The sequence below is a fragment of the Mustela lutreola genome, chromosome 14 (genome assembly GCF_030435805.1).
Source record: "Mustela lutreola isolate mMusLut2 chromosome 14, mMusLut2.pri, whole genome shotgun sequence".
NCBI classification, from domain to species: Eukaryota; Metazoa; Chordata; class Mammalia; order Carnivora; family Mustelidae; genus Mustela; species Mustela lutreola.
The window spans coordinates 46,796,936-46,819,287 of NC_081303.1; the positions used below are offsets into that span (position 1 = coordinate 46,796,936).

At 35.2% G+C, this 22,352-nt stretch overlaps 1 protein-coding gene across 6 annotated transcripts in view; it reads left to right on the top strand.

The window, feature by feature from the left end:
- The window catches only part of CAMSAP2 (calmodulin regulated spectrin associated protein family member 2), a 120,363-nt gene that overhangs the window by 66,271 nt on the left and 31,740 nt on the right, over nt 1-22,352 (top strand). For 5 of the 6 annotated variants that reach the window (XM_059146930.1, XM_059146934.1, XM_059146931.1 and 2 more), the window contains 2 exons: nt 6,928-7,089; nt 12,593-12,676. In XM_059146930.1, the coding sequence (XP_059002913.1) occupies nt 6,928-7,089; nt 12,593-12,676 (246 nt within the window). Of the gene's footprint in view, nt 1-1,083; nt 1,232-6,927; nt 7,090-12,592; nt 12,677-22,352 lie in introns of those variants that run through there. The other variant, XM_059146935.1, reaches the window with a different exon arrangement.

Here is a 22,352-nt window from a genome sequence, read left to right on the forward strand (position 1 = left end):
GAGATTATGATTAGAAGTTTCTTTTTCTTCTGGAAAATTTTGGTTTTCATGCCAACTGTAGAAATCTCTAAGGGCGCCTGGGTGGCTCAGTGGGTTAAACCTCTGCCTTTGGCTCAGATCATGATCCTCAGGGTCCTGATTGAGCCCCAAATCAGGCTTTCTGTTGAGCAGGGAGCCTGGTTCCCATCCCCTCCTGCCTACCTCTCTGCCTATTTGTGATCTCTGTCTGTCAAATAAATAAATAAAAGTCTTAAAAAAAAAAGAAGAAATATCTAAGATTCTAGATACTTTAAGGTGAAGGGTGATTTATTTTTCTAGATAGTGGGTATTTTAGATATTATTAAAAATAACATTTGCTTATTTCTATAAGTTTGCATTCTGCATACCTTTAAGCAGGAGATGTCTATATATTGATGATAAAAAGAAAAATAAATATGCTAAATTCTGTTTTCCTTTAACATATTTTTATTTCTAATTTCTTATGGCTTCAACTAATCTGGATAAAAGATATTTTTAAAGATCATCATTTATGATCTTTCTTAGATATTACTTAAAATAATAAAATAGCCTACTATCTAGAAAAATAAATCACCCTTTACCTGGAAGTATTTATAAAGATACTTGGCAAACCTATGAATAATGGCTCACTTAGAGCCAGAAATGGTGATATATGAGATCTTCATACTGGAAAAGTGGGAGAAGAACATCACAAATTAATCTGGTTTTTCTGAGTACCAACTTGAGATAAAGTTAATGTAGCATATAATTCACCCATTTGAACTGTACAGTGTAATGGCTTTTAGTATATTCACAATTGTGCAAGCATCTCCACAATTTTAGAAAATTTTTATCACCCTGAGGAGAGACCCTACACCCTTTACTATCACCATCCTATCTCCCCATCTCCCACCCCCAACCCTGAGCAACTGCTTTTGTATTTTCTATCTATATATATTGCCCTTTTTGTACATTTCCTATAAATGGAATAATATATGTGTGTATGTGTGTGAGAGAGAGATTGGCATCTTTTTTTTTTTTTTTAAGATTTATTTGTTTATTTATTTGACAGGGAGAGATCACAAGTAGGCAGAGAGGCAGGCAGAAAAAGAGAGGGGGAAGCAGGCTCCCTGCTGAGCAGAGAGCCCAATTCGGGGCTCGATCCCGGGACCCTGAGATCATGACCTGAGCCAAAGGCAGCGGCTTAACCCACTGAGCCACCCAGGCGCCCGAGGTTGGCATCTTTTACTTAGCATATTGTTTTCAAGGTTCATCTGTGTTGTATATATCACTATTTTATTGCTGAGTTGTATTCTATTTGTATATATCACTATTTTATTGCTGAGTTGTATTCTGTTGTATGGAATATCTATATTTTGTTTATCCATTCATCAGTTGATGGACATTTGGGTTGTTTCTACCTTTTTGGCTATTATGAATGTTTGTGAACAGATTTTGTGGTTTTATTTCTTTATATATGTGGTTTTATTTATTTATATTATATATGATATATATACACCTAAAAGTAGCATTGATCAAATGGTAATTCTTTGTTTAATTCTTTGAGGAACTGCCAAAGTGTTTTGCACAACAGCTGTATCATTTTATGTTTTTACTAGCAGGGTATAGGGTTCTGACTTCCCTACATTTTTGCCAACAGTTGTTACTATGTGACTTTTTAATTATAGCCTTCCTAATGGATATGTAGTGATATTTCAGTAGATTTAGCGCTATTTTACTTTTATCTCCATGTAAACTAAAGATAAATGAAACATACAGTAAACCTGTTTTAAAAATAAATAATATGCAAGGTATAATTTTCTGAATTGGAATTAATTTTGAGAAACTGTGGTCAGATATGTATATGCTGTGCATATCATTTTAGCAGAATAATTCAAATACATAATGTTCATGATTGATTTGTTAAGTCTTTGCTCCCTCCCATCTCCCTCTAGGACTGCTTGGGCATGGTAGGTGTTAGAGCCACTGTATCACACAGTAGGCCAAGCAAAGCCTGGCTTCTTTTTAGGAATTTTTTTTTTTTAAGTTCTGTGTCTAAATCTGATACAAGAATAATAAGAGGCATGCAATACTAGAACTTCTGTCTTACTAATATATGACGCTTAATTAAGCACTCTTCCTTATGCCATAGCTTTAACTTTAATTTCTAATATGTAAATGTAATTCATTTTATCTAGTCTCCACTGATTGGACAGAACAAAAATATAACTTTTATAACACATATATAGAACCTACTATTGGTCTTTGTGTGATACTTTAAGCTCTGTCAAGTTAAATTCATTGGGATTCTGTATCCTTTCCTTTTTCATTGGAACTGCATTTTATTCTGTAAGCAGTCTTAATACTACTGCTCTTAGACGGCCCATAGACTTTCTGCTCTGCCACCTGGTGGTGGCAGTTATTGCTTCTGCCACTGCTGCCTCGCCTCCTGCTAATACGCAGACTCAGAGAGGGTAGCACTGGGATGAGTCAGCCTGCTGGTGTCAGGTGGTATGGGCCCTGGAGCCAGACTTCTAGGTTTGAATCCCTGCATCACTGCCTCCTTGCTGACTCACCTTGAACAGGTTACACAGTTTCCTCATCTGTAAAATAAGTATAATAAGAGTCCCTCTCACGGGGTGGTTGTATTAAATAAGTTTAATACAAATGCTGAAAACATTACATGGCACATGGTACTATGTGTTAGCTATCATTGTTATTCTGATCTTAAAGTTTTAGGTAAGAAATTATAGATGTATGTTTTATTTAGAGATATAAATTACTCTATACTGGTTGTAGCCTAGAGTTTATTTTGTTTTTATTATTGATCTTTTCTAGATACATTATGTATATACTTTTCTATTTACAGCTCGATCTACAGTTTTATTTATATTATGTATTAAGTTTTTCATTTGCAGCTTTTCTCTTTCTGTTTTACATAATTTTTAATTTAGCTCTAACTCATATAGTAACGTTAAAGGGTAAAAAATTACTAGAATTTATTTAATATTTATTTTGAAAATTTTTAGTTTAAAAGTGGTTGAATATCATATAGAAATAACCATAAGGACAAGAGTGGTATTTATAAAAATTTATTTTTGAATTTGTAGAAGTTAAGTAATTAGAGAAATGAGAAAATGTTTTTGTTTTGAAAAGGTATTACTGGGTGCCTGGGTGGCTCTGTGGGTTAAGCAGCTGCCTTCAGCTCAAGGTCATGATCTTAGGTCCTGGGATTGAGTCCCGCATAGGGTTCTCTGCTCAGCAGGGAGCCTGCTTCCCTCTCTCTCTCTGCCTGCCTCTCTGCCTACTTGTGATCTCTCTCTGTGTGTCAAATAAATAAATAAATAAATCGTTTAAAAAATATTACCAATTCTACTGTTCTACTGTTTCCTAATTTTTTGAAGTAAATGCTAGATTTTATATGCATTTTTTTGCATACTGTGATAAGCTAGTTTCTAAGTAAGTTTTTTTAACAGCTTATCCCTTCCTATTTTATATATGTTACATGTGTATATCCATACATGTATGTATATACATATTGTATGCATGTGTATATATCCTGAACATTATTATAAGCAGTGTTGTTTTTTTCTACTCAATATTGTGCGTATTTTCACCTGTTGTTAAATATTTTAAGATACTATAAATTACTTATTATGATTGTAACATTGTTTCCTTCCTTTTTGTTATGTATAATATAATGTCACTTTCATTCACAGTTATTTTTTCCTCTCAAATTATATCTGTAGAATAAATTGCCAAGAGAAAGAATCTTGATAAAGAGTATGCAAATAGTTTTATGGCTCTTGAAATGTTTTCCCACATTTTTGTTCAAAAGAGTTATGCTAAAACTTTTAATTCCCTTAAATACTAATTATTAATTTAATACTAATTAAATACTAATTTCTAAGAGCTTTCCTTTTTAAAACATTGTGCTAGGAACAAAGATAAAAAAGACAGGCTCTCTACTCTCCAGGGCCAGAGTTTAATAGAAAAGACACATACAGATAAATGACTTGAGTGAAAGGAAGTTGATTCAATGTGCCACTTCAGGTCTGAAGGAATAACTGGTCTGTCTGGGCATAGCATTCCGGAAAAGACTTGTCGGATAAGGTAGAATATGAAAATATCTGAATTTGAAACAATTATTGATGCTTATTTTTCTTTCTTACAGATGGTGTTTATCATTTCTAAAAATATTGCTTGCCTAACTAAATGATTTAATTTCTACCAACTGCACAAAAGTAGAAAGAGCACATAAAGTTTGGACAAAATATTTAATTGTCTGAACTTCAGCTTCCTCACATGTAAAATGTATATGATACTTCCTTTAGAGAGTTGTGTTATAGAAAATGTATATTATTTCCAGCCTTATTTCAGAAAAGATTTGAAATGAAAGAACTAATATATTAATGAAGTCTTAGAATGGCATCTGGCACATGAATTAGACTTATTAAGTAGGAATCACCATTGGTTTTATGATTGCCATTATTAAGATAAAGTATCTGCCTTTCTATAAACAGTGCTAACTTTTTGGTAGGCTAGTCTATCACCTCCTAGTCAAAACCCTCTTTTTTAAGCTCCAGTGTAAAGTTAGCTCTTCCTTCCTTACAGTGACACACAGACTAGCTTCTTTCCTTCTTTCTTTTTAATTTTATTTTTTTAGATTTTTGGAGAGAGCATGCGAATGGGGAGAGGTAGAAGGGGAGAAGAAAGAGACTCTTAAGCACACTCCAATCTCATGACCTTGAGATCATGAACTGAGATCATGATCTGAGCCAAAATCAAGAGTTGGTCGCTTAACCAACTAAACCCCCCAGACACCCTGCTTCTTTCCTTCTTTCCAGCTCTTACTAGTTGCCAGGTACCATGTTAGGTATAGGAAATATGAAGATAAATATCTTCTTGCCCTCAAAAGTCCTACTTTCTCACTAGGAGAATAGTGTTGTGTACAGGTGACCGTACTACGATGAGATAGTGATTCTCAACCCTGGCTTCTGGGGAGCTTTTTAAAAATACCAGTACCCATGCCCTTCTTCACATAAGTCAAAATTTACTGCAAGTACAAACTATTTTGTAGGAACCTCTACTCATTCTGTAGGAAGAATGAGTCATTTTGATTGGAAAATGAGTTGGAAAAAAACCTTTAGAATTAAGATGGCAATTAAGCCAATGTCAGGACTTAGTATATATTTGTAAAGAAGATGACAGCAGCAAGGGCATAGAAACCTGAAATTTGGTGACAGATTTGGGAAACAGCAGTCTTCTGTGGCTCTTCTGAAAGGAGTGTGGATTGGGAGAAAGAAATGGTAAAATATAATGCTAGACTGATAGGGCAATGATTAAAGAACTTTACCTCTGTTAAGGAGTTTAGACTTATATAAAGTAAATGAGATAGACTTCATGAGAGAATGATATGATGAAATCTCTGATTTGGAAAAATGACTAGCCTTAGTTTATAATGTCTTCAGAAACAAATTCTAGATAGGTTTAAAGTTAATAGAAAAAATAGAGGACAATATTTCCATATTCTTGGGGTGAGGAAGCCTTTTGTAAACATGGGGTAAATTCTGAAGCCATAATATTGAGATCAATAGATTTTTACCAAGAATATGTTTAGATCTTCCCTATAGCGTACTATAAATAAAGTTGAAAATCCAAAGGCAAACTAGGAAAATGTATTTGCTATCAGAATGACACAGATCTAATCTTCCTAATATATAAAGAACACTCACAAATCAAGAAATGAAGATAGAGGAACATCCCCAAAAGAAAAATAGGTGAAAGATATAAGCAGGCAGTTTTCCAAGGAAAAAATACAATTTTTTTGTTTAGCATGTAAAAAGATGCTCATCCTCTTTCAGAGAAATGCAAAGTCGAACAAGAGTGGGGTTTTTTTAACCTTTCAGACTGATACATATGATAAAAAGTGAATGATGTCATATTTGACAAAAAATGTGGGGAAACAGGCAGAGTGATAACATTCTTGGCAGGAGATAAACGTTGCCAGAAGCTTTCTAGGAAGCAGATCAGTGGTTATTTATGAAAACTTAAAATGTGGTTGCTCTTGGACCCAATAGCCCCACAGTTTAAAATTGCCTCTGGAGAAATATAATGTTGTACCATTGTTTATAATGCCAGAGAAGAGGACACAATGTGAATATTTACCTATTTGATGTGCATTGAATGTCTTTGTAAGAATATATAGTAGACTATACCTGTTGCTAGGGGAGAAGGACTAGGAGAGAGGTAATTCCTACTTTATATACTTTGTAATGTTTGGAACTTTAAGAATCACCATGTAATAATACTTTTGTGTTTAAAAACAAGAAAACATGTACACCAACAAATAAAGGCAAAGGAAAGATTGGAAGTTCTGGGCTGCTGGGTGAATAGGATGAGGAGGAAGATGGAGCCAGGAGAATCAGAGGTCTTTGTCTCCTTCAAGGGTGGCAAATATTGATGGTCTGCACTGGCACTGTGGCAATCAGTAGATTGAAAGACATTTTGGAAGTAGAATTTAGGAACTTCTACTATGTGGATGTGAAGCCCGGGGCAAAAGCATAGTCAAAGATTGGAAATTGACTAGTACCATTAATAATCGGTGCACCAGACATAGTATCTTGAAGTTTGTAAGTTGTATTGCTGAATAAATGACTACAACATTATTAAAAATAGGAAAAATGGGGAAAGGAACATTCTCTGAGTAGAAGATAATGAATGTCTTAAGGATCCTCAATAATTATTTCAGTAATAAATTAGTTTGGTTCAGTTAGCTCATCTCTTATTTTGTGCTTTCTTATTAAGGCTTGTCTTCTGTAGTCTTTAGTTCTGTTACTGTTCGTTAGGAATTATTATTAGCATTTTAAAATATATAAACAACAGTTTCTAAGTGTAATTTTAAAACTCTGTGTTCTTTTATATTTGCAGAGTGCTCACTTGGCCATGATAGATACGCTAATGATGGCTTATACCGTAGAAATGGTCAGTATAGAAAAAGTAATTGCGTGTGCTCAACAGTATTCAGCTTTTTTTCAAGCCACGGATCTGCCGTATGATATTGAGGATGCTGTCATGTACTGGATTAATAAGGTAGGAATATACCCACTGTAGTAAAAATGAGTTTCATAACCAGAAACTCCTCAATTTATCCTCAATTAAAATCCTCAGTTATGCACTGCCACTCTGCCACACATTGCTGGTTTTCTCTACCCAAAATTCTTATTTTGAAATCCTAACCCCCAATGTGATGATGTTGGGAAGTGAGGCCTTTAAGTGATTAAGTTATAATGGGATTAATGCCCATATAAAAGAGGCCCCTGGGGGCTCCCTTGCTCCTTCTGCTCTGTGATGTCACAGCAAAGAGATGGCCAGGAAGCAGGCCCTCACCAGACACCAAATCTGCTGGTCCCCTGATCTTGGAATGCTCTGCATCCAGGTTTATGAGAAATAAATTTCTGGATGGAACTAGAGGGTATTATGCTATGCAAAATAAGTCAGTCATAGAAAGACAAATATATGATTTCACTCATATGTGGAATTTAAGAAACAAAACAGATGAGCATGGGGCAGGGAAGGAAAAATAAGATAAAAACAGAAGGAGGCAAACTGTAAGAGACTCTTGACTATGGGAAACCGCCTGAGGGTTGCTGGAGGGGAGTTGGGTAGAGGGAGGGGGACATTGGGTGAGAGACATTAAGGAGGGCACTTGATCTAATGTACACTTGGTGTTATATGCAATGGATGAATCACTAAATTCTATTCCTGAAACTAATAATACACTATATGTTAGCTAAATTGAATTTAAACAAAAAATTTTTAAAAAGGGGCACCAGGGTGGCTTAGTGGGTTAAGTGTTTGCCTTCAGCTCAGGTCATGATCTCAGGGTCCTGAGCTTGAGCCCCGCGTGGAGCCCCACATCGGGCTCTCTGCTCAGCAGGGAGCTTGCTTCCCCCTCTCTCTCTGCCTGCCTCTCTACCTACTTGTAATCTCTGTTAAATAAATAAATAAAATGTTTTTTTAAATTTTTCCCAAAAAAATTAAAAAAAAAAAAAAAGAAATTTCTGTTGTTTATAAGCTACCTATTCTGTGGTTATTTCTGTTACAGCAGCCTGAACAGACTAAGGCACACTCCATTACTGTTTTTGTTTTAAATCAAAATGAAAAGTAAAGTTGTTCAAGTTACTTAAAATTTCCCATTACCTTTTGACAAAAAAAAAAATTCTGTTAAAATGATTAAAATAGATTTCTGTATATTCTGTAACATCTATAATTACATTTAATAATAATTATTTCTTATCAGATAAATATAATTCCCAGCACTCAGAGTAGAGTATTATACACTGTGAGTGTTGAGTAAATATTTTTTGAATCCAAGAATGAAGTTTTATTCATCAGGATGGGAAACACTACAGAAAGTCTATATTCTTGTGAGAATGATCCAATAGGGAGGGAGAACTGAATGATGCAGGAGATTTAGGGAATAACAGTGTGGTCCATACACCAGTAGCATTAGCAGCACCTGAAGCTTCTTAGAAATGCCTACTCTCCACCCAAACCCCAGACCCATCAAATCAGAGCCTGCATTTTAACAAGTTCCCATGACTCATACGCACATGAAAACTTGACAAGCACATGAAAGCTTGACAAGAACCGAAGCGGAGGATCAGTGACCGTGACAAAGAAAGAAAGAGTTCCAGAGCAATAAGTGAAGAGAAACTGCCCTCTGTTAGGATGCTGGAGGGGAGACTTTCTCTACTTTAACAGCAGGGAAGAAAGAAAGAGAAGGAGTACTGATGCAGAAAGTTTACAGATTTGGTGGCAAGAAGAAAAAAGTCCCACCTGATGGCTCCCCATCTCTAGTCTCAAAAAAGGAGAGGCAAGGTCCTCAACTAACAGTAAGAAGGGATGGGTTATGGAAAGTTTGAGGACTAGAGAAGAAAGGATGAAATCGTCTTGAAATGTGGGAAAGTGAACTTCTTGATGACACACTTCTTGGCCTGGCAGTAAGCCCTGAGTGTCCATTTGAAGTGTGTACTTCTAAATTTAAAGTGAAACTGACTTCCTTGTGTAAATTTCTCCAGTAATACTTACCTCTATAGATGCACCCTAGAGAGAAGGTGGGTAACCCAGCTCATCTAGGGTTTTATCAGATAAACCATAAGGAGGAAAATAAAACTTCCCCATCCAGATAAAACCCCATTCATCCATATACAGAACCTCTCTAAAGAGTTGTTTACTCATTCACTAGCCTTCTCTGCTCTCTCTCTCATCCCCATTACTATCCTGAGATTATTCCTGAGTTGGTTTGGAAGATGGCGTCCATTTTGACAAATCCGGTAATACTTCTCTGTACTTATCTTAAATTCAGTCTTTACTTCTAAATCATGTGTGACCCTTCTAAAGTTTGAAAGGAGAACCCAAGGTGTTGGTAGGACTCAAGTGCCGCACTGGTCTCCTATGTAGCAGGTAGCTTCTTCAGCCTGCCAGCACTTGTTTCCCTTCTGTGCTGCTTGGAGTCTTTACTACATGTGCATAGTTCAGGGCTCAGCCAAGGATTTGATGTCAGTTTATACATGGAGCTGGGGTCTCCCTTGTAGTGATTCCTTCTTTCCAAGGATACTCTTCCTCAAAGTCTAGCCATTCTGACAGTCTCAGATTTCTCCCTCAGTTCCTCATTCCAATAAGACTGGTTTTCTGCTTGAGTTCTAGCCACTGTGCATTGTGTGGATTGAGGAGAAAACCATAGAAATATAGATTTCACTCAGCGTGTTCCTTTCTTTCAAAGGAAGAAACTCAAAACCCTGAGATCGAGTCATGTGTTCTACTGACTGAGCCTGCTGGGAGCCCTACTATTTTATATTTTTAAATGAAAATAAATAAATAAAAGCTAGTGTATCTTAAAATTAATGGGTAGGATCTACTTCCAAGTTCATACGGTTGTTGGCAGGGTTTAGTGCAGGCAGTTGGACTAAAGGCCTCAGTTTCTTATTGCTTCTGTAGAGGCGAGGCTAGCAATTCCCTGCCATGTGGGCCTCTCCATAGGATAGCTCCCAGCATGGTAGCTTGCATCATCAAAGCCAGCAAGAGAGTTGACTAGCAAGATGGAAATTAGAATGTTATGTAACGTGATCACTAACATGATATCCTATCACCTTAGTTGTATTCTGTTGGTTAGAAACAAATTAGGTCCTTCTCTCATTCAAGGGGATTAGTGGAGACCATTTTAGAGCCATACTACCCCAAACCGCTTTATGAGGTAGCTTTTATTCAAACTAAAATCTGAGGCTGAGAGGCATCAAGGAATTATTAAGGTCATAGCTTGTAAGTACAGGTTTTGATTCAGACCCAAGTCTTTCCTAATTCTGTTGTCTCTTAGAGTATTTTATACAACCAAATTGATGATCTAAGAGATTAACTAGAAAATGTTATAGCATGGCATATTCATATACTAAAATAAATCTGTTGATAAAATCCCTTGTAACCCCTTAGAAATATCATGAATAGAAAAAACTCTTAGTGATTATTGTTAATTAAATTTATCATAAATTGGGTGCCTGGGTGGCTCGCCTTTGGCTCGGGTCATGATCCCATCATCTGGGATCCAGTCCCACATCTCCCTCCCTTGAGCTTGCTTCTCCTTTTGCCTCTCTCTCCGTCTCTCATGAATAAATAAATAAAACCTTATAAAAATTTTATCATAAATTTAAATTCTCCATTTGTTTTTATTTTTATTTTTTGAGAGATTTTATTTATTCATGAGAGAGAGAGGCAGAGTCAGAGGCAAAGGGAGAAGCATTCTCCCCAAAGAGCAGGGAGCCCGATATGGGACTCTATCCCAGGACCCCCGGTTCATGACCTGTGCCAAAGGCAGATGCTTAACCCTTTGAGCCACCCAGGCCCCCTCTCTCTCCATTTGTTTTTAGCCACTGAACTGAATTCTGGGCAATAGAAGAGTTCAGAAAATTATGGGTTTAGAGTTATCGTGGTTGATAATGGCATTAATGTTTTCCAGAGTGCCATAATTAAACAATTTGAACATTTATTTTTCATTACTAGAGTGACCTTAAAATCATTAGCTCAAAATCCAGAATTGTTTAAAGTATTCTTAAGAAATATTTTATGTACTATATAGACTGTTTCTTAACCTTTCTAGATTATGGGTGTTTGAGTAATGTAATAGGAGATAAATTAGACCTTCTCCCAAGAAACTTCTCATAGAGAAGATTTTTACATCTATTTTAGCTGTGGCCTTATGATGGCAGTAAAACCCGCTCATGATTCAGGGACAGGTCTATGAAATCACAGATTAAGAACTTGATTCCAAGTGTTTTCTACTGTGTGTGTGTGTCACACACACACACACACACACACACAGGAATGTTACTTAGCCATTAGAAAAGAAGGAAATCTTGTCCTTTGCAACAACATGGATAGATCTAGAGAGTATAATGCTAAGTGAAATAAGTCAGAGAAAGACAAATACCATATGATTTCACTCACTTGTGGAGTTTAAGAAACAGAATAAAGGAAAAAAAGGACACAAACCAGAAAACAGACTCTTAACTATAGAGACAAACAGATGATTATCAGAGGGGAGAAGGGTTGAGGGGATAGTTGAAATAGGTGAAGGGGATGAAGAGTACACTTACCTTGATGAGCACAAGAGTCATACACAGAATTGTTGAATCACCATATTGTACACCTGAAACTAATTTAGTATCGTAATGTTAACTCTACTGAAATTGAAAAAATAATAAAATAAATGCTTCATGCCATTTAAAAAAAAACCTACAGTGTTTTTATTGAAAATAAAAACATTAATTTTAAGGAAAATAATTTCCATTTACTAGTCCTTAAAGAGATAATAAAATTTTTATGAAAAAGTTTGTTGGGGCACCTGGATGGCTCAGTTGGTTAAGCATCTACCTTCAGCTCAGATCATGATCTCAGGGTCCTGGAATCAAGCCCCATAGTGAGCTCCCTGCTCGTCGGGGATCTGGCTTCTCCCTCTCCTCTGCTGCTGCTGTTCACCCTGCTTGTGCCCTCTTACATTCTCCCTCTCAAATAAATAAATAAATAAATAAGATCTTTAAATCAAAAGTTTGTTGGGGTTCTGGGTGGCTCAGTCAGTTAAGTGTCTGCCTTTGGATAAGGTTATCATCTCCAGGTCTTGGGATCAAGCCCCGAGTCAGGCTTCCTGCTCCACAGGGAGTCTGCTTCTCTCCACTCTCTCCCTCTGCCCCTCCCCACTGCTCATTCTCTCTCTCTCAAATAAATCTTTAAAGAAAATAAAAATTTAAAAGGTTTGTTTTGTAAGCATTAAAATTGGAAATTGAGTACCTTTTTTCTCTAGAACTCTAACCAGCTCCTGACATATAGTAGAGACTCAGCAAATTTTTAAATAAATTAATTTAAGAATATCAAATAAAACACCTGTAAAATACTAATTTTTTCTGGTTGGGAAAATGAAATTTTCTTATTTAAGTGATGCCAATATTTGACATCGGAGATCTGACCACAGACATTTTATGGTGTGTGTTATTTCACTGTCATATTTGAATATAAATTCAAATTAGCGTTTTTATATTTTAAGGTAAATGAACATTTGAAAGACATTATGGAACAAGAACAGAAATTGAAAGAACATCACACAGTTGAAGCTCCGGGAGGTCAAAAGGTATATGTTTCAAAGAAAATAAAGTGCCTTTATTGATAGACTATGTATGTTCACATACATGTATTGTTTGGGAAATACAGATATTAATAAATAGATATATTCATAAAATTATTTTTTGGTGGTTAACTGTGCCCTAAGAAAGCATGTCATAAATGCCAAGTAAGTAGAAGTACAAAATGAAGGTTAATTGGATGAAGGTGTTTAGGAAAAATTTTTAATGATAAGAGCTCAATTTCTGGAATACTTTTGGCAAAAATAATGGCTTTGCCTTTGGTAAAATGTATGAAACAACAAGAAAACATTTTCAGTGTATCAGCCTTACAATGACTTGTAGTAGGACCGGCTTTTAAAATATATTCCAGGGGGCGCCTGGGTGGCTCAGTGGGTTAAGCCGCTGCCTTCGGCTCAGGTCATGAACTCAGGGTCCTGGGATCGAGTCCCGCATTGGGCTCTCTGCTCGGCAGGGAGCCTGCTTCCTCCTTTATCTCTCTGCCTGCCTCTCTGCCTACTTGTGATCTCTCTGTCAAATAAATAAATAAAATCTTAAAAAATAAAAATAAAAAATAAAATAAAATATATTCCAGGAATTGTGTATTATGATTATTCTATGAAGAAAGAAGAAACATTAATATGGATTCGTTTTTTTCATGCTTTCAAAATTCTTGTGGCTTTTAGAGTTTTCTTCTTTGAAAATTTGTATTTTTATCATATACTAAGACCAGAAGTATATTTCCTGCACTATAGTATATCACATTTTTTAAAACAGTGAGAGCTCTTTAAACATGTTCTGTACCATTTGAATTGGGGTGAAAGAAATTATAAGCATTCAGAGATCTTATTTTCCAGTTGAATTATTTAAAGTTTCTTTATTATTATACAGTTTTTCTATTCATTTTGGTCTAATGCTCTTGGTCATTGATACCTCTATAAGAAGAAAAAGAAAAAAGGAAAGAAAAGGAAAGGTGTTTTGTGTATTACCAACTTCAGTAGAAAACTTTTGTAAGAGATCACCTGAAATTGTGTCTAAATTTGTTATTTTGGGATCACAATGATTTCCCTCATTTAGCTTACTGACTAGCTGCTGAAAATACTGTCCATACTTGACTCTTCATCCTAACCTTGTTGACATCCTTTCTCCTAAATTAGGTACATCAGAATGGAAATCTTTGTTTTCTGTCACCCCTGATCACATGCTCCATTTTCCTGACTTCCAGCAGCTTCTGTCCCTGTCTCTTTCCTCTTTCTTCTCTGAGTCCTTTACTGTTAATTTCCCTTCTTCTCTCTTTCTCATCCTGTAGGGGTTAAAACCTTGCCCCCAGTTTTGCTCCTGGCTCTAATCAGGAATAAGCTAAGATGGTATCATCCTAAGTTATAACACTGATGACCTTTTTCCATAGAAATCTTGTTTGTTAAATATAATGATTAAATTCGGTAGTATTGCATACGCATCATGAAGTACGTGGGGATTGTTTGCTGACATAGGACCCAATAAACATAATTTTATGGAATAAAAAAATGCCATTTATATTCCAAACAGAGCAAGTGGCTTTTAAGAAAAACTGGAATCTGGGCACTACTCATAACATTTTGATGTTTTAATAGTGCTTAGTCTTATGCAATTGCACATATTAACCTCACAACCAATATTTGTTTAGTGAGTCATTGAGTAAATGTGATTCATTTTTAAATATTTGGATTCATACATATTTTAGCACAATACATATTTTTATTTTCAAATGATTTTCTTTCCAATTGTTAGAATCTTTGTGCAAATTTCACATAGACTGTGTTAATTTTACAGAGTCTTACTGCAAAGTGCGGGGTTTCATCATTATGAAGAACCACTTTGTGACAGTGTAAACTAGGGAAAGAAATCTCTATTACCTAATGATGAGATTTTTGGCATTTGAACTGGTTGGTTTGGCTGGAAATTCAGTCACTTTATTCTTGATTTTTATTCCCATAAAAACAGAATTCTTGATTCTTTCCTCCTTTTAGGGATGAGAGGTAGAATGACTCGTTCTTTCTTATTGCTATATAAGTGGAAAGAAGTTGCCACGCCACCCACCTACTCCAGCTTGCTGGCCTACTATCCCAGATTAGCCTTGTCTTTGATTTATCCAGCTATAGCCAGAGCCCATTGTTTGGATGATAACATTTCTTACCTCTTGTCCTTATCTACTTATTCTCAACTTAGATGTTCAATAACATCTATTTTATGAAACTTCTTTTTAAACTATCTTCTTGGTAAAATACATGCATATGTTGAGGGATACTTGCACTGTATTTTTTTTTTAACTTCTTCAAACTTTAATTTAGTGAGTTAACATTTCCTCATTCCCAAAAATGCTGCATTATTGTCCATACAATTTCTTTCTTTCTTTCTTTTTGAACTACAGGTTTATTCCTATTCATTTTTTTTTTAAATTAACGTGTAATGTATTATTTGCTTCGGAGGTACAGGTCTGTGATTCATCAGTCTTACACAATTCACAGTGCTTACCATAGCACATATTCTCCCCAGTGTCCATCACCCAGCCACCCTATCCCCTTACCCTCCTCCTCTCCAGCAACCCTCAGTTTGTTTCCTAAGAGTAAGAGTGTCTTACAGTTTGTCTCTGTCTCTGTCTCTGGTTTCATCTTGTTTCATTTTTCCCTCACTTCCTCTATGATCCTGTGTCTTGTTTCTCAAATCCTCATATCAGTGAGATCATATGATAATTGTCTTTCTCTGATTGACTTATTTTGCTTAGTATAATACCCTCTGGTCTCATCCACTTTGTTGCAAATGGCAAGATTTCAATTTTTGATGGCTGCATAATATTCCTGTGTGTGTGTGTGTGTGTGTGTGTGTGTGTGTACACACACACTACATCTTTATCCATTCATCTGTTGATAGACGTCTGGGCTCTTTCCATAGTTTGGCTATTGTGGGCATTGCTGCTATAAATATTGGGGTGCAGGTGTTCCTTCAGATGACTACATTTCTATCTTTGGGGTAAATACCCAGTAGTGCAGTTGCTGGGTTATAGGATGGCTCCATTTTCAACTTTCTGAGGAACTGCCATACTGTTTTCTAGTTTGGCTGCACTGGCTTGCATTCCCACCAACAGTGTAGGAATGTTCCCCTTTCTCCACATCTTCACCAACACCTGTCATTTCCTGACTTGGTTTTGATTTTCTTGACGTGGTTTTGATTTCTATTTCCCTGATGCCAAGTGATTTTGAGCACTTTTTGGTGTGTGTGTTGGTCATTGGATGTCTTCTTTGGAGAAATGTCTTCGTGTCTTCTGCCCATTTCTTGATTGGATTACTTGTTTTTGGGGTGTTGAGTTTGATACGTTCTTTATAGATTTTAGAGACTGGCCCTTTTTACTTGCACTATATATTATAAGTGCTGGACCAAAATTAGAATTCCAAATGTATTTCTTTAGATGTTATTAGATCTGTTGATGATGTATTTCTGATTGTTGAGTTGGTTGGTGTCCTAAAAGGAAGACATTTTAAATAGTACCATGTCCTAGAAAAATGTTTTGTTTAAGCAGTTTACTAGTGTTATTTTCTGTTTTTCTTTCAAGCTGCTCTTTTTCCTCTAATACTCCTTTTTACTCTAAAGTAGGATGCCCAGTTAAATGTGAATTTCAGAGAAATTCACAATGAGATACACGAGGATCTCATGTTTTTATTTGTTGAACCTGGCAGCCCTAACTTAAAAGATCTCTGAAGTTTATAGCTAATAACATTGAGTCCAACATTCATTCTTTTAAGGAGTTTGTTCAAAGTGCTATGGAAAGATGAGTATGAACTTAAAGTCAGAATAGTTCTGCCACTAACTAACTTCATGACCTTTACCACGGCACTTAACCTCTTGGGCCTCATTTTCTTTATCTGTAAAAATTTAAAAGTTGAATTAAATGGCTTCTAAATTTTATGACTAAAATGATTCTCAAATTTTCCTTTCTTAATATATTAGTAAAAGTAAGGGATTCAAAGCAAATGGTTAGTGAAAATAGCAAGTAGCTGATTATTACAAACTTTTATATGTATGAGTATATATATGTAACTTGTAGAGTTATGGTAACTGGGAGTAAAATATCTAAGAAGGTTTTCTGGAAAATATGGGACTTGAATAGGGCCTTAGGGTTTATGATATTTGCAAAGTAGGGCACTAGGTCATAGGGAATAACATGAGTGGGGACATGAAGCAAAAGACATAGTTGGGCATTAGTAAACAGACTATTTGTTTAATTTTTGAAATAGCTGCAAATTCATGGGTTTCTATGCTTAAATTTACAGTACTAATAGAGAGAGTAAAGTTTGTTTCTCATAGTATTAAAGATAACTGTCTTTTCAGCGTAACACTTGCCACTTTTAAAATAGAAATACTGGTGAGGTATTTTACAGAGGGTTGGGAATTGGTTGAGGGAATAACCTGTGGAGAAAGAATATTAACTGAGCTCTAATTGCTTTTCATTTAAAGGTGTAGTCTCAAAGTAGACTACACTTTTCCCAGTGAGACAGTAGTTGAACACTTACACATCTTTGCTTGATTATCTCAGCCCCTGTGAATTTCTATTTTTACCAAAGTTCCTTAGCAATTAAAAACTGTGACCAACTTTTTTTTGTTTTAAATGCTGTTTCTTGGGCACCTGGGTGGCTCATTGGGTTAAGCCTCTACCTTCAGCTCAGGTTATGATCTCAGGGTCCTGGGATTGAGTCCCGCATCCGGCTCTCTGCTCGGCAGGGAGCCTGCTTCCTCCTCTCTCTCTCTCTCTGCCTGCCTTTCTGCCTACTTGTGATCTCTCTTTGTCAAATAAATAAATAAAATCTTCAATAAGTAAATAAATAAATAAATAAATTCTGTTTCTTCAAACAGTACCTGAGATAATAATTGAAAGATTCTTTTTTTCAATAACATCAGTTTTTTAAAAGTTTTTATTGAATCCAGTTTTGTTTATTTTTTAGTAAGGTCTGTGCCCAGTGTAGGGCTTGAACTCCTAAAGCACGCAACTCTACCAACTGAGCCAGCCAGGTGCCCCAAAAGAAAGATTCTGAAGTCAAATACATTTGGGAAATGCTGCCTTGTCTGTGCCCCTTTAAAAATGATACAGCCCGTTTTAGTATATTGACGGCCCAGTTAAGAAGCCTGTCTAGCTATTTCTCAAGCATGTTTAATCTTGGACTTCTTTTGTGAATAATGTCTACTAACATCCTGTAAAATTAGTGTTATTTGGAGCATGCTTTGGGAAACATTGACTTAGAGCTTACAATTTTGTAATTGTCTTTTTCATTCATATATATATTCGTGTGTATGTGTGTGTGTGTATATATATATATATCTCCTAATATAGGACATCATTTTCAGATACATCATTTGCATTGACTCTTAGATTTATTTGGTTTCTTTTTCATACCATTGTTTCACTCAAATAGTTGTGAAGACTTGACCTGCTGAAATTAGATCATTTTTAAGGAATTCTACCCCTAAGATCCTATTCGGTAATTACAGTTTATTCTTGTGTGGACTTTTGTGGTCAGTGCTGATTCATTTGTTTCTTTATACCTATTGCCAATATGCCTTTTCTTTTCAAAGTTGTTTACTAACTTACTGGTAAAGTAACTGCCCAATCTAGAATATACCCCTGTTGTATTCTCAACTCATTTAGAGGAACTTGGCATTTTAAGCTTTTTTTTTTTTTTAACTAAGTGATATTTCTTTTATTTATTTATTTTTAAAAAATGTTTTATTTATTTGACAGACAGAGATCACAAGCAGGCAGAGAGAGGAGGAAGCAGGCTCCCCGCTGAGCAGAGAGCCCGACACGGGGCTCCATCCCAGGACCCTGAGATCATGACCTGAGCCAAAGGCAGAGACCTTAACCCACTGAGCCACCCAGGCGCCCCCGTTTTAAGTGTTTTTAAAATTTAGAGATGGTACCATGATTTTTTTTTCTCCAAGCAGTATTTTATAAAGATGACTTGCCCTAAAAAAAAAAAAAAAAAAAAAAAAAATTACTTGCCCTGGAGAGACTTAAATATTAGTTAAATGTCCCAGTACTATGATTTTCATCTTTGCTTGAGAGGGCTGTAAAAGTCAGATTTCTTTAACTGCTCTATAGATCTTATGCAATTGGATACAGATTCTACAAAGATTTGGATTGGTATAGACTTAATATACTGCTTTAAGAATATTTACTTTGAAATATTGTAGACTTACAAAAAGTTTCAAGATAGAAAAAGAGCTCTGTATACTCCTTACCCAAATTCATCAATTTAACATTTGCCACATTAACTTTCTGTGTGTGTGCGTGTATGTTTGCATGTATATACACATACACAGATATATACATCACACACAAATACATATATATGTAAATGTTTCTGAAACATTTGAAAGAGGGTTGCATACATCAAATCTCTTTACCCCTTAATACTTCAGTGTGTATTTCCAAAAAACAAAGCTGTTTGTTGTATAACCAAAGTACTGGTGATTTAATGTCAGTATAATATGTTGGTCAGTCTTAGGGTCTGTGTTTCAGTTTTGTCGCTTGTCCCAGTTGTACTCAATTATACATTATAATATTTTCTTCAGTATAAGATCCAGTCCAAGGTCATGAAGTAGCTTTAGTTTCATATCTCTAGTCTTCTTTAAACTGGAATAGTTCCTTAGCTTTTCTTTTTTGTTCAGGACCTTGACATTTTTAAAGAATACAGGTCATTTTCATCCCTCAATTTGTTTTTTTCTGGTATTTCCTTACAATTAAATTAAGGCTGTGGTTTTTAGACTGGCATTGTGTCCTTCTGACCATATTCTATCCAGAGGGGTATGTTCTCCATTTGCCTCCCTGCTAGGTGATGTTAATTTTGATCACTTGGTTAAGATATGGTCTGGCTTCTTAACTTAAAGGTTATTATTTTTACTTTTATAATAAGTAATTTGAGAGGACATTGATATTTACAGTTGACCTGGGATTAAAGGTGCTATGCAGTTGGAAATCTAGTTATAACTTTTGACTTCCCAGAAACTTAACTACTAATAACTTATTGTAGATTGGAAGCCTCACCAATAACATAAATGGTTAATTAACACACATTTTGTGTGTTATATGTATTTTATACTGTATTCTTACAGTAAAGCTAAAGAAAATGGCATTAAAATCATAAGGAAGAGAAAATATGTTTCCAAGACTGTACTATATTTATCAAACAAAACAAAAGAAGACAAAAAACCTATGTGTAAATGACCTGTGCAGTTCAAGCCTGTATTGTTTAATGGTGTTAACTGTACTTACTTGCCTAATCTTAGAATACAAATAAAATAGCTTCAGAGTTGCTCCGTGTAAACCAATATGAAAAAGAAACCCACTAAAGAGCTTAAGATTTGTTTGCAATTCCTTTTTCTTTTTGAGTTTTTTGGGTTTATTTTATCCTTTTAATGCTTTCATATGTTTTCCAGTTTTATTGAGATACAATTGACATACAACACTGTATAAGTTTAAGGTATACAGCATAATTATTTGACTTCTACATACTGTGAAATGATTACCATAATAAGTTTAGTTAACCATCATCTCATATAGATACAATGTGATTCCTTTTTCTTTATATTGATGATGTATGGTCAAAATGCTGTGTTCTGAAATTACTTGGGTTCCCCCCACCACCACCACTTCATTGTAGTTCTGTTATTCCTTTGAAATGTATTTGGTTTTGTTGGTTTCTGTTTTCATTTAGTGTTTGTGGACTTCTTGCTCCATCCTTGTTGATTTAATTTCATTTTTTGAATATGTAAAACATTAATATAATTCCCAAAGTAAAAACTATGCAAAAGTTATACTCAAAGAACTATCAGCCCCTCCCCTTACCTCTTCTGCCTCTTTCCTGTCCCTCACTCCCTGCCAACCCTTATAGGTAACAAATTGGTCTATCCTTCTTGTTTTTGTTTTTATAGAAGTAAGCATACACACACACACACACACACACACACACACATTCATATACATATGTGTGTATATATATATATATATATATATATATATATATATGTTTGGTTTTTTCTCCTCTAACAAAACATATTTAATCTTTCACAATCTGTGTTTTTCAGTGACAGTATATCCTGAAAATTACTGCATATAGTCCCTAGATATCTTCCTCATATTTTTGAAGCAGCATAGTACTCTGTTTTGTGTATGTACCATAGTTTTTTTAACTACTTTCCTTTGGGCATTTAAGTAATTTTCAGTATCTTGCAATCACAAATAACGCTACAAAGAATAATATCCTTTTGTATTGAAATTTCAGGATAAATTCCATAGAAATTGGATTGCTAGATTGAAGGGTAAATACCTGTATCATTTTGGTAGCTAGTGCCAAAATCTTCTCCAAAGGAGTTTGTACCATTTTACATTCCTGTCGGCAATTCAGCACAACTTTTGGACCGACAGCAGTAAAGAGATTCTTAAGTCTAATGGCTTATGAGGTGACAGGTCACACTATGATTAATTCCTTAATAAATTCCAGCTTCGTGAGGTTTCCAGTAATAGCCAGGTCAAACCAGCATCCTCCCAAAGTGTCTCGAGAGCACCCAGAAGTAGTTCAGGAATTAGCCTAAATTCCAGAGTGATTGTGGATACCCAGGGGAAGACATAGAACTGTTTGGCGAGTGTTAATGGCAAGACCTAAAACAAGTAACCAAAATTAAGGGTGAGCCAAATGTGTGATGAAGACAGTAGAAAGGATTGCTGGAAAATAGAATTATTCCAGAAAATCAGAACTGCCCAGTTTGGTCTTTGTCATCAGTAAAAACTTAATAAAAAAATTTTCACCAGTTGTCTGTGGCCTTTTAAAAACATTTCAGTCTCATAATTTTATCTTAAAACAGGATTTGAGGTTACAGTTTGCCTAGTTATTCTCTGAAAATTAAAAGGAGGGGGCAATTGCTGTTCACTTCAGAAATATAGTTATCCTTCTTCAACAAGGAGGTTTTGCGTATATTTGAGCTTATGAAAGCATGTGTTTATAAGCATGAATAGCACAGATATGTATTTGTTCTTTTAGTATGTCTACTTTTTTTAGTCCCATTTCCTTCAGCTAGGCAATCCAAATGGTTTTCCTTTTTCCTTAGTAGGATTGCTATCACTAAGTTAGGTCAGTGGAGAGGTGGGAGGAAGGCCAGGGCATCTGAATTAGTAAAAAGTCCTATTGAATATTTTACAAAATATATATAGAGAGATATATAGAACCATCAGAGACTGCTTTGCATATCTCCTGTTTTAATAGTTCACAATAAATTTCTTGGTATCAGTTTGTGTATAATGGAATTTTCTAGTCTCAAAACCAAGAAAACCCCTGTTTTTGAAAATTTTGGTTTTTCATCGGGATCCTGATACATTCTCAGTGGCTTCCTTTGCTCCTGTTCTTTTGTACTTTTTATGGTTATCATAACTGCAACTGCCCAAAACTTCTGGTTAAATGAGAGACTAAAATACATGCAACAAAATTATTAAGGTTATTTTTTCCTGATGCAATAAGGAAAACTTATTGGACATGTTATCTCTATGGAAAGTTGGTATTTTTCTGATTCTTGAGGTGACTTTTTTCTGATTCTTAAAGTTCTTGAAATTATTTGTTATTTTCCAAATAATCTTATTTTTACAGTTAATTTTATATAGGAAAA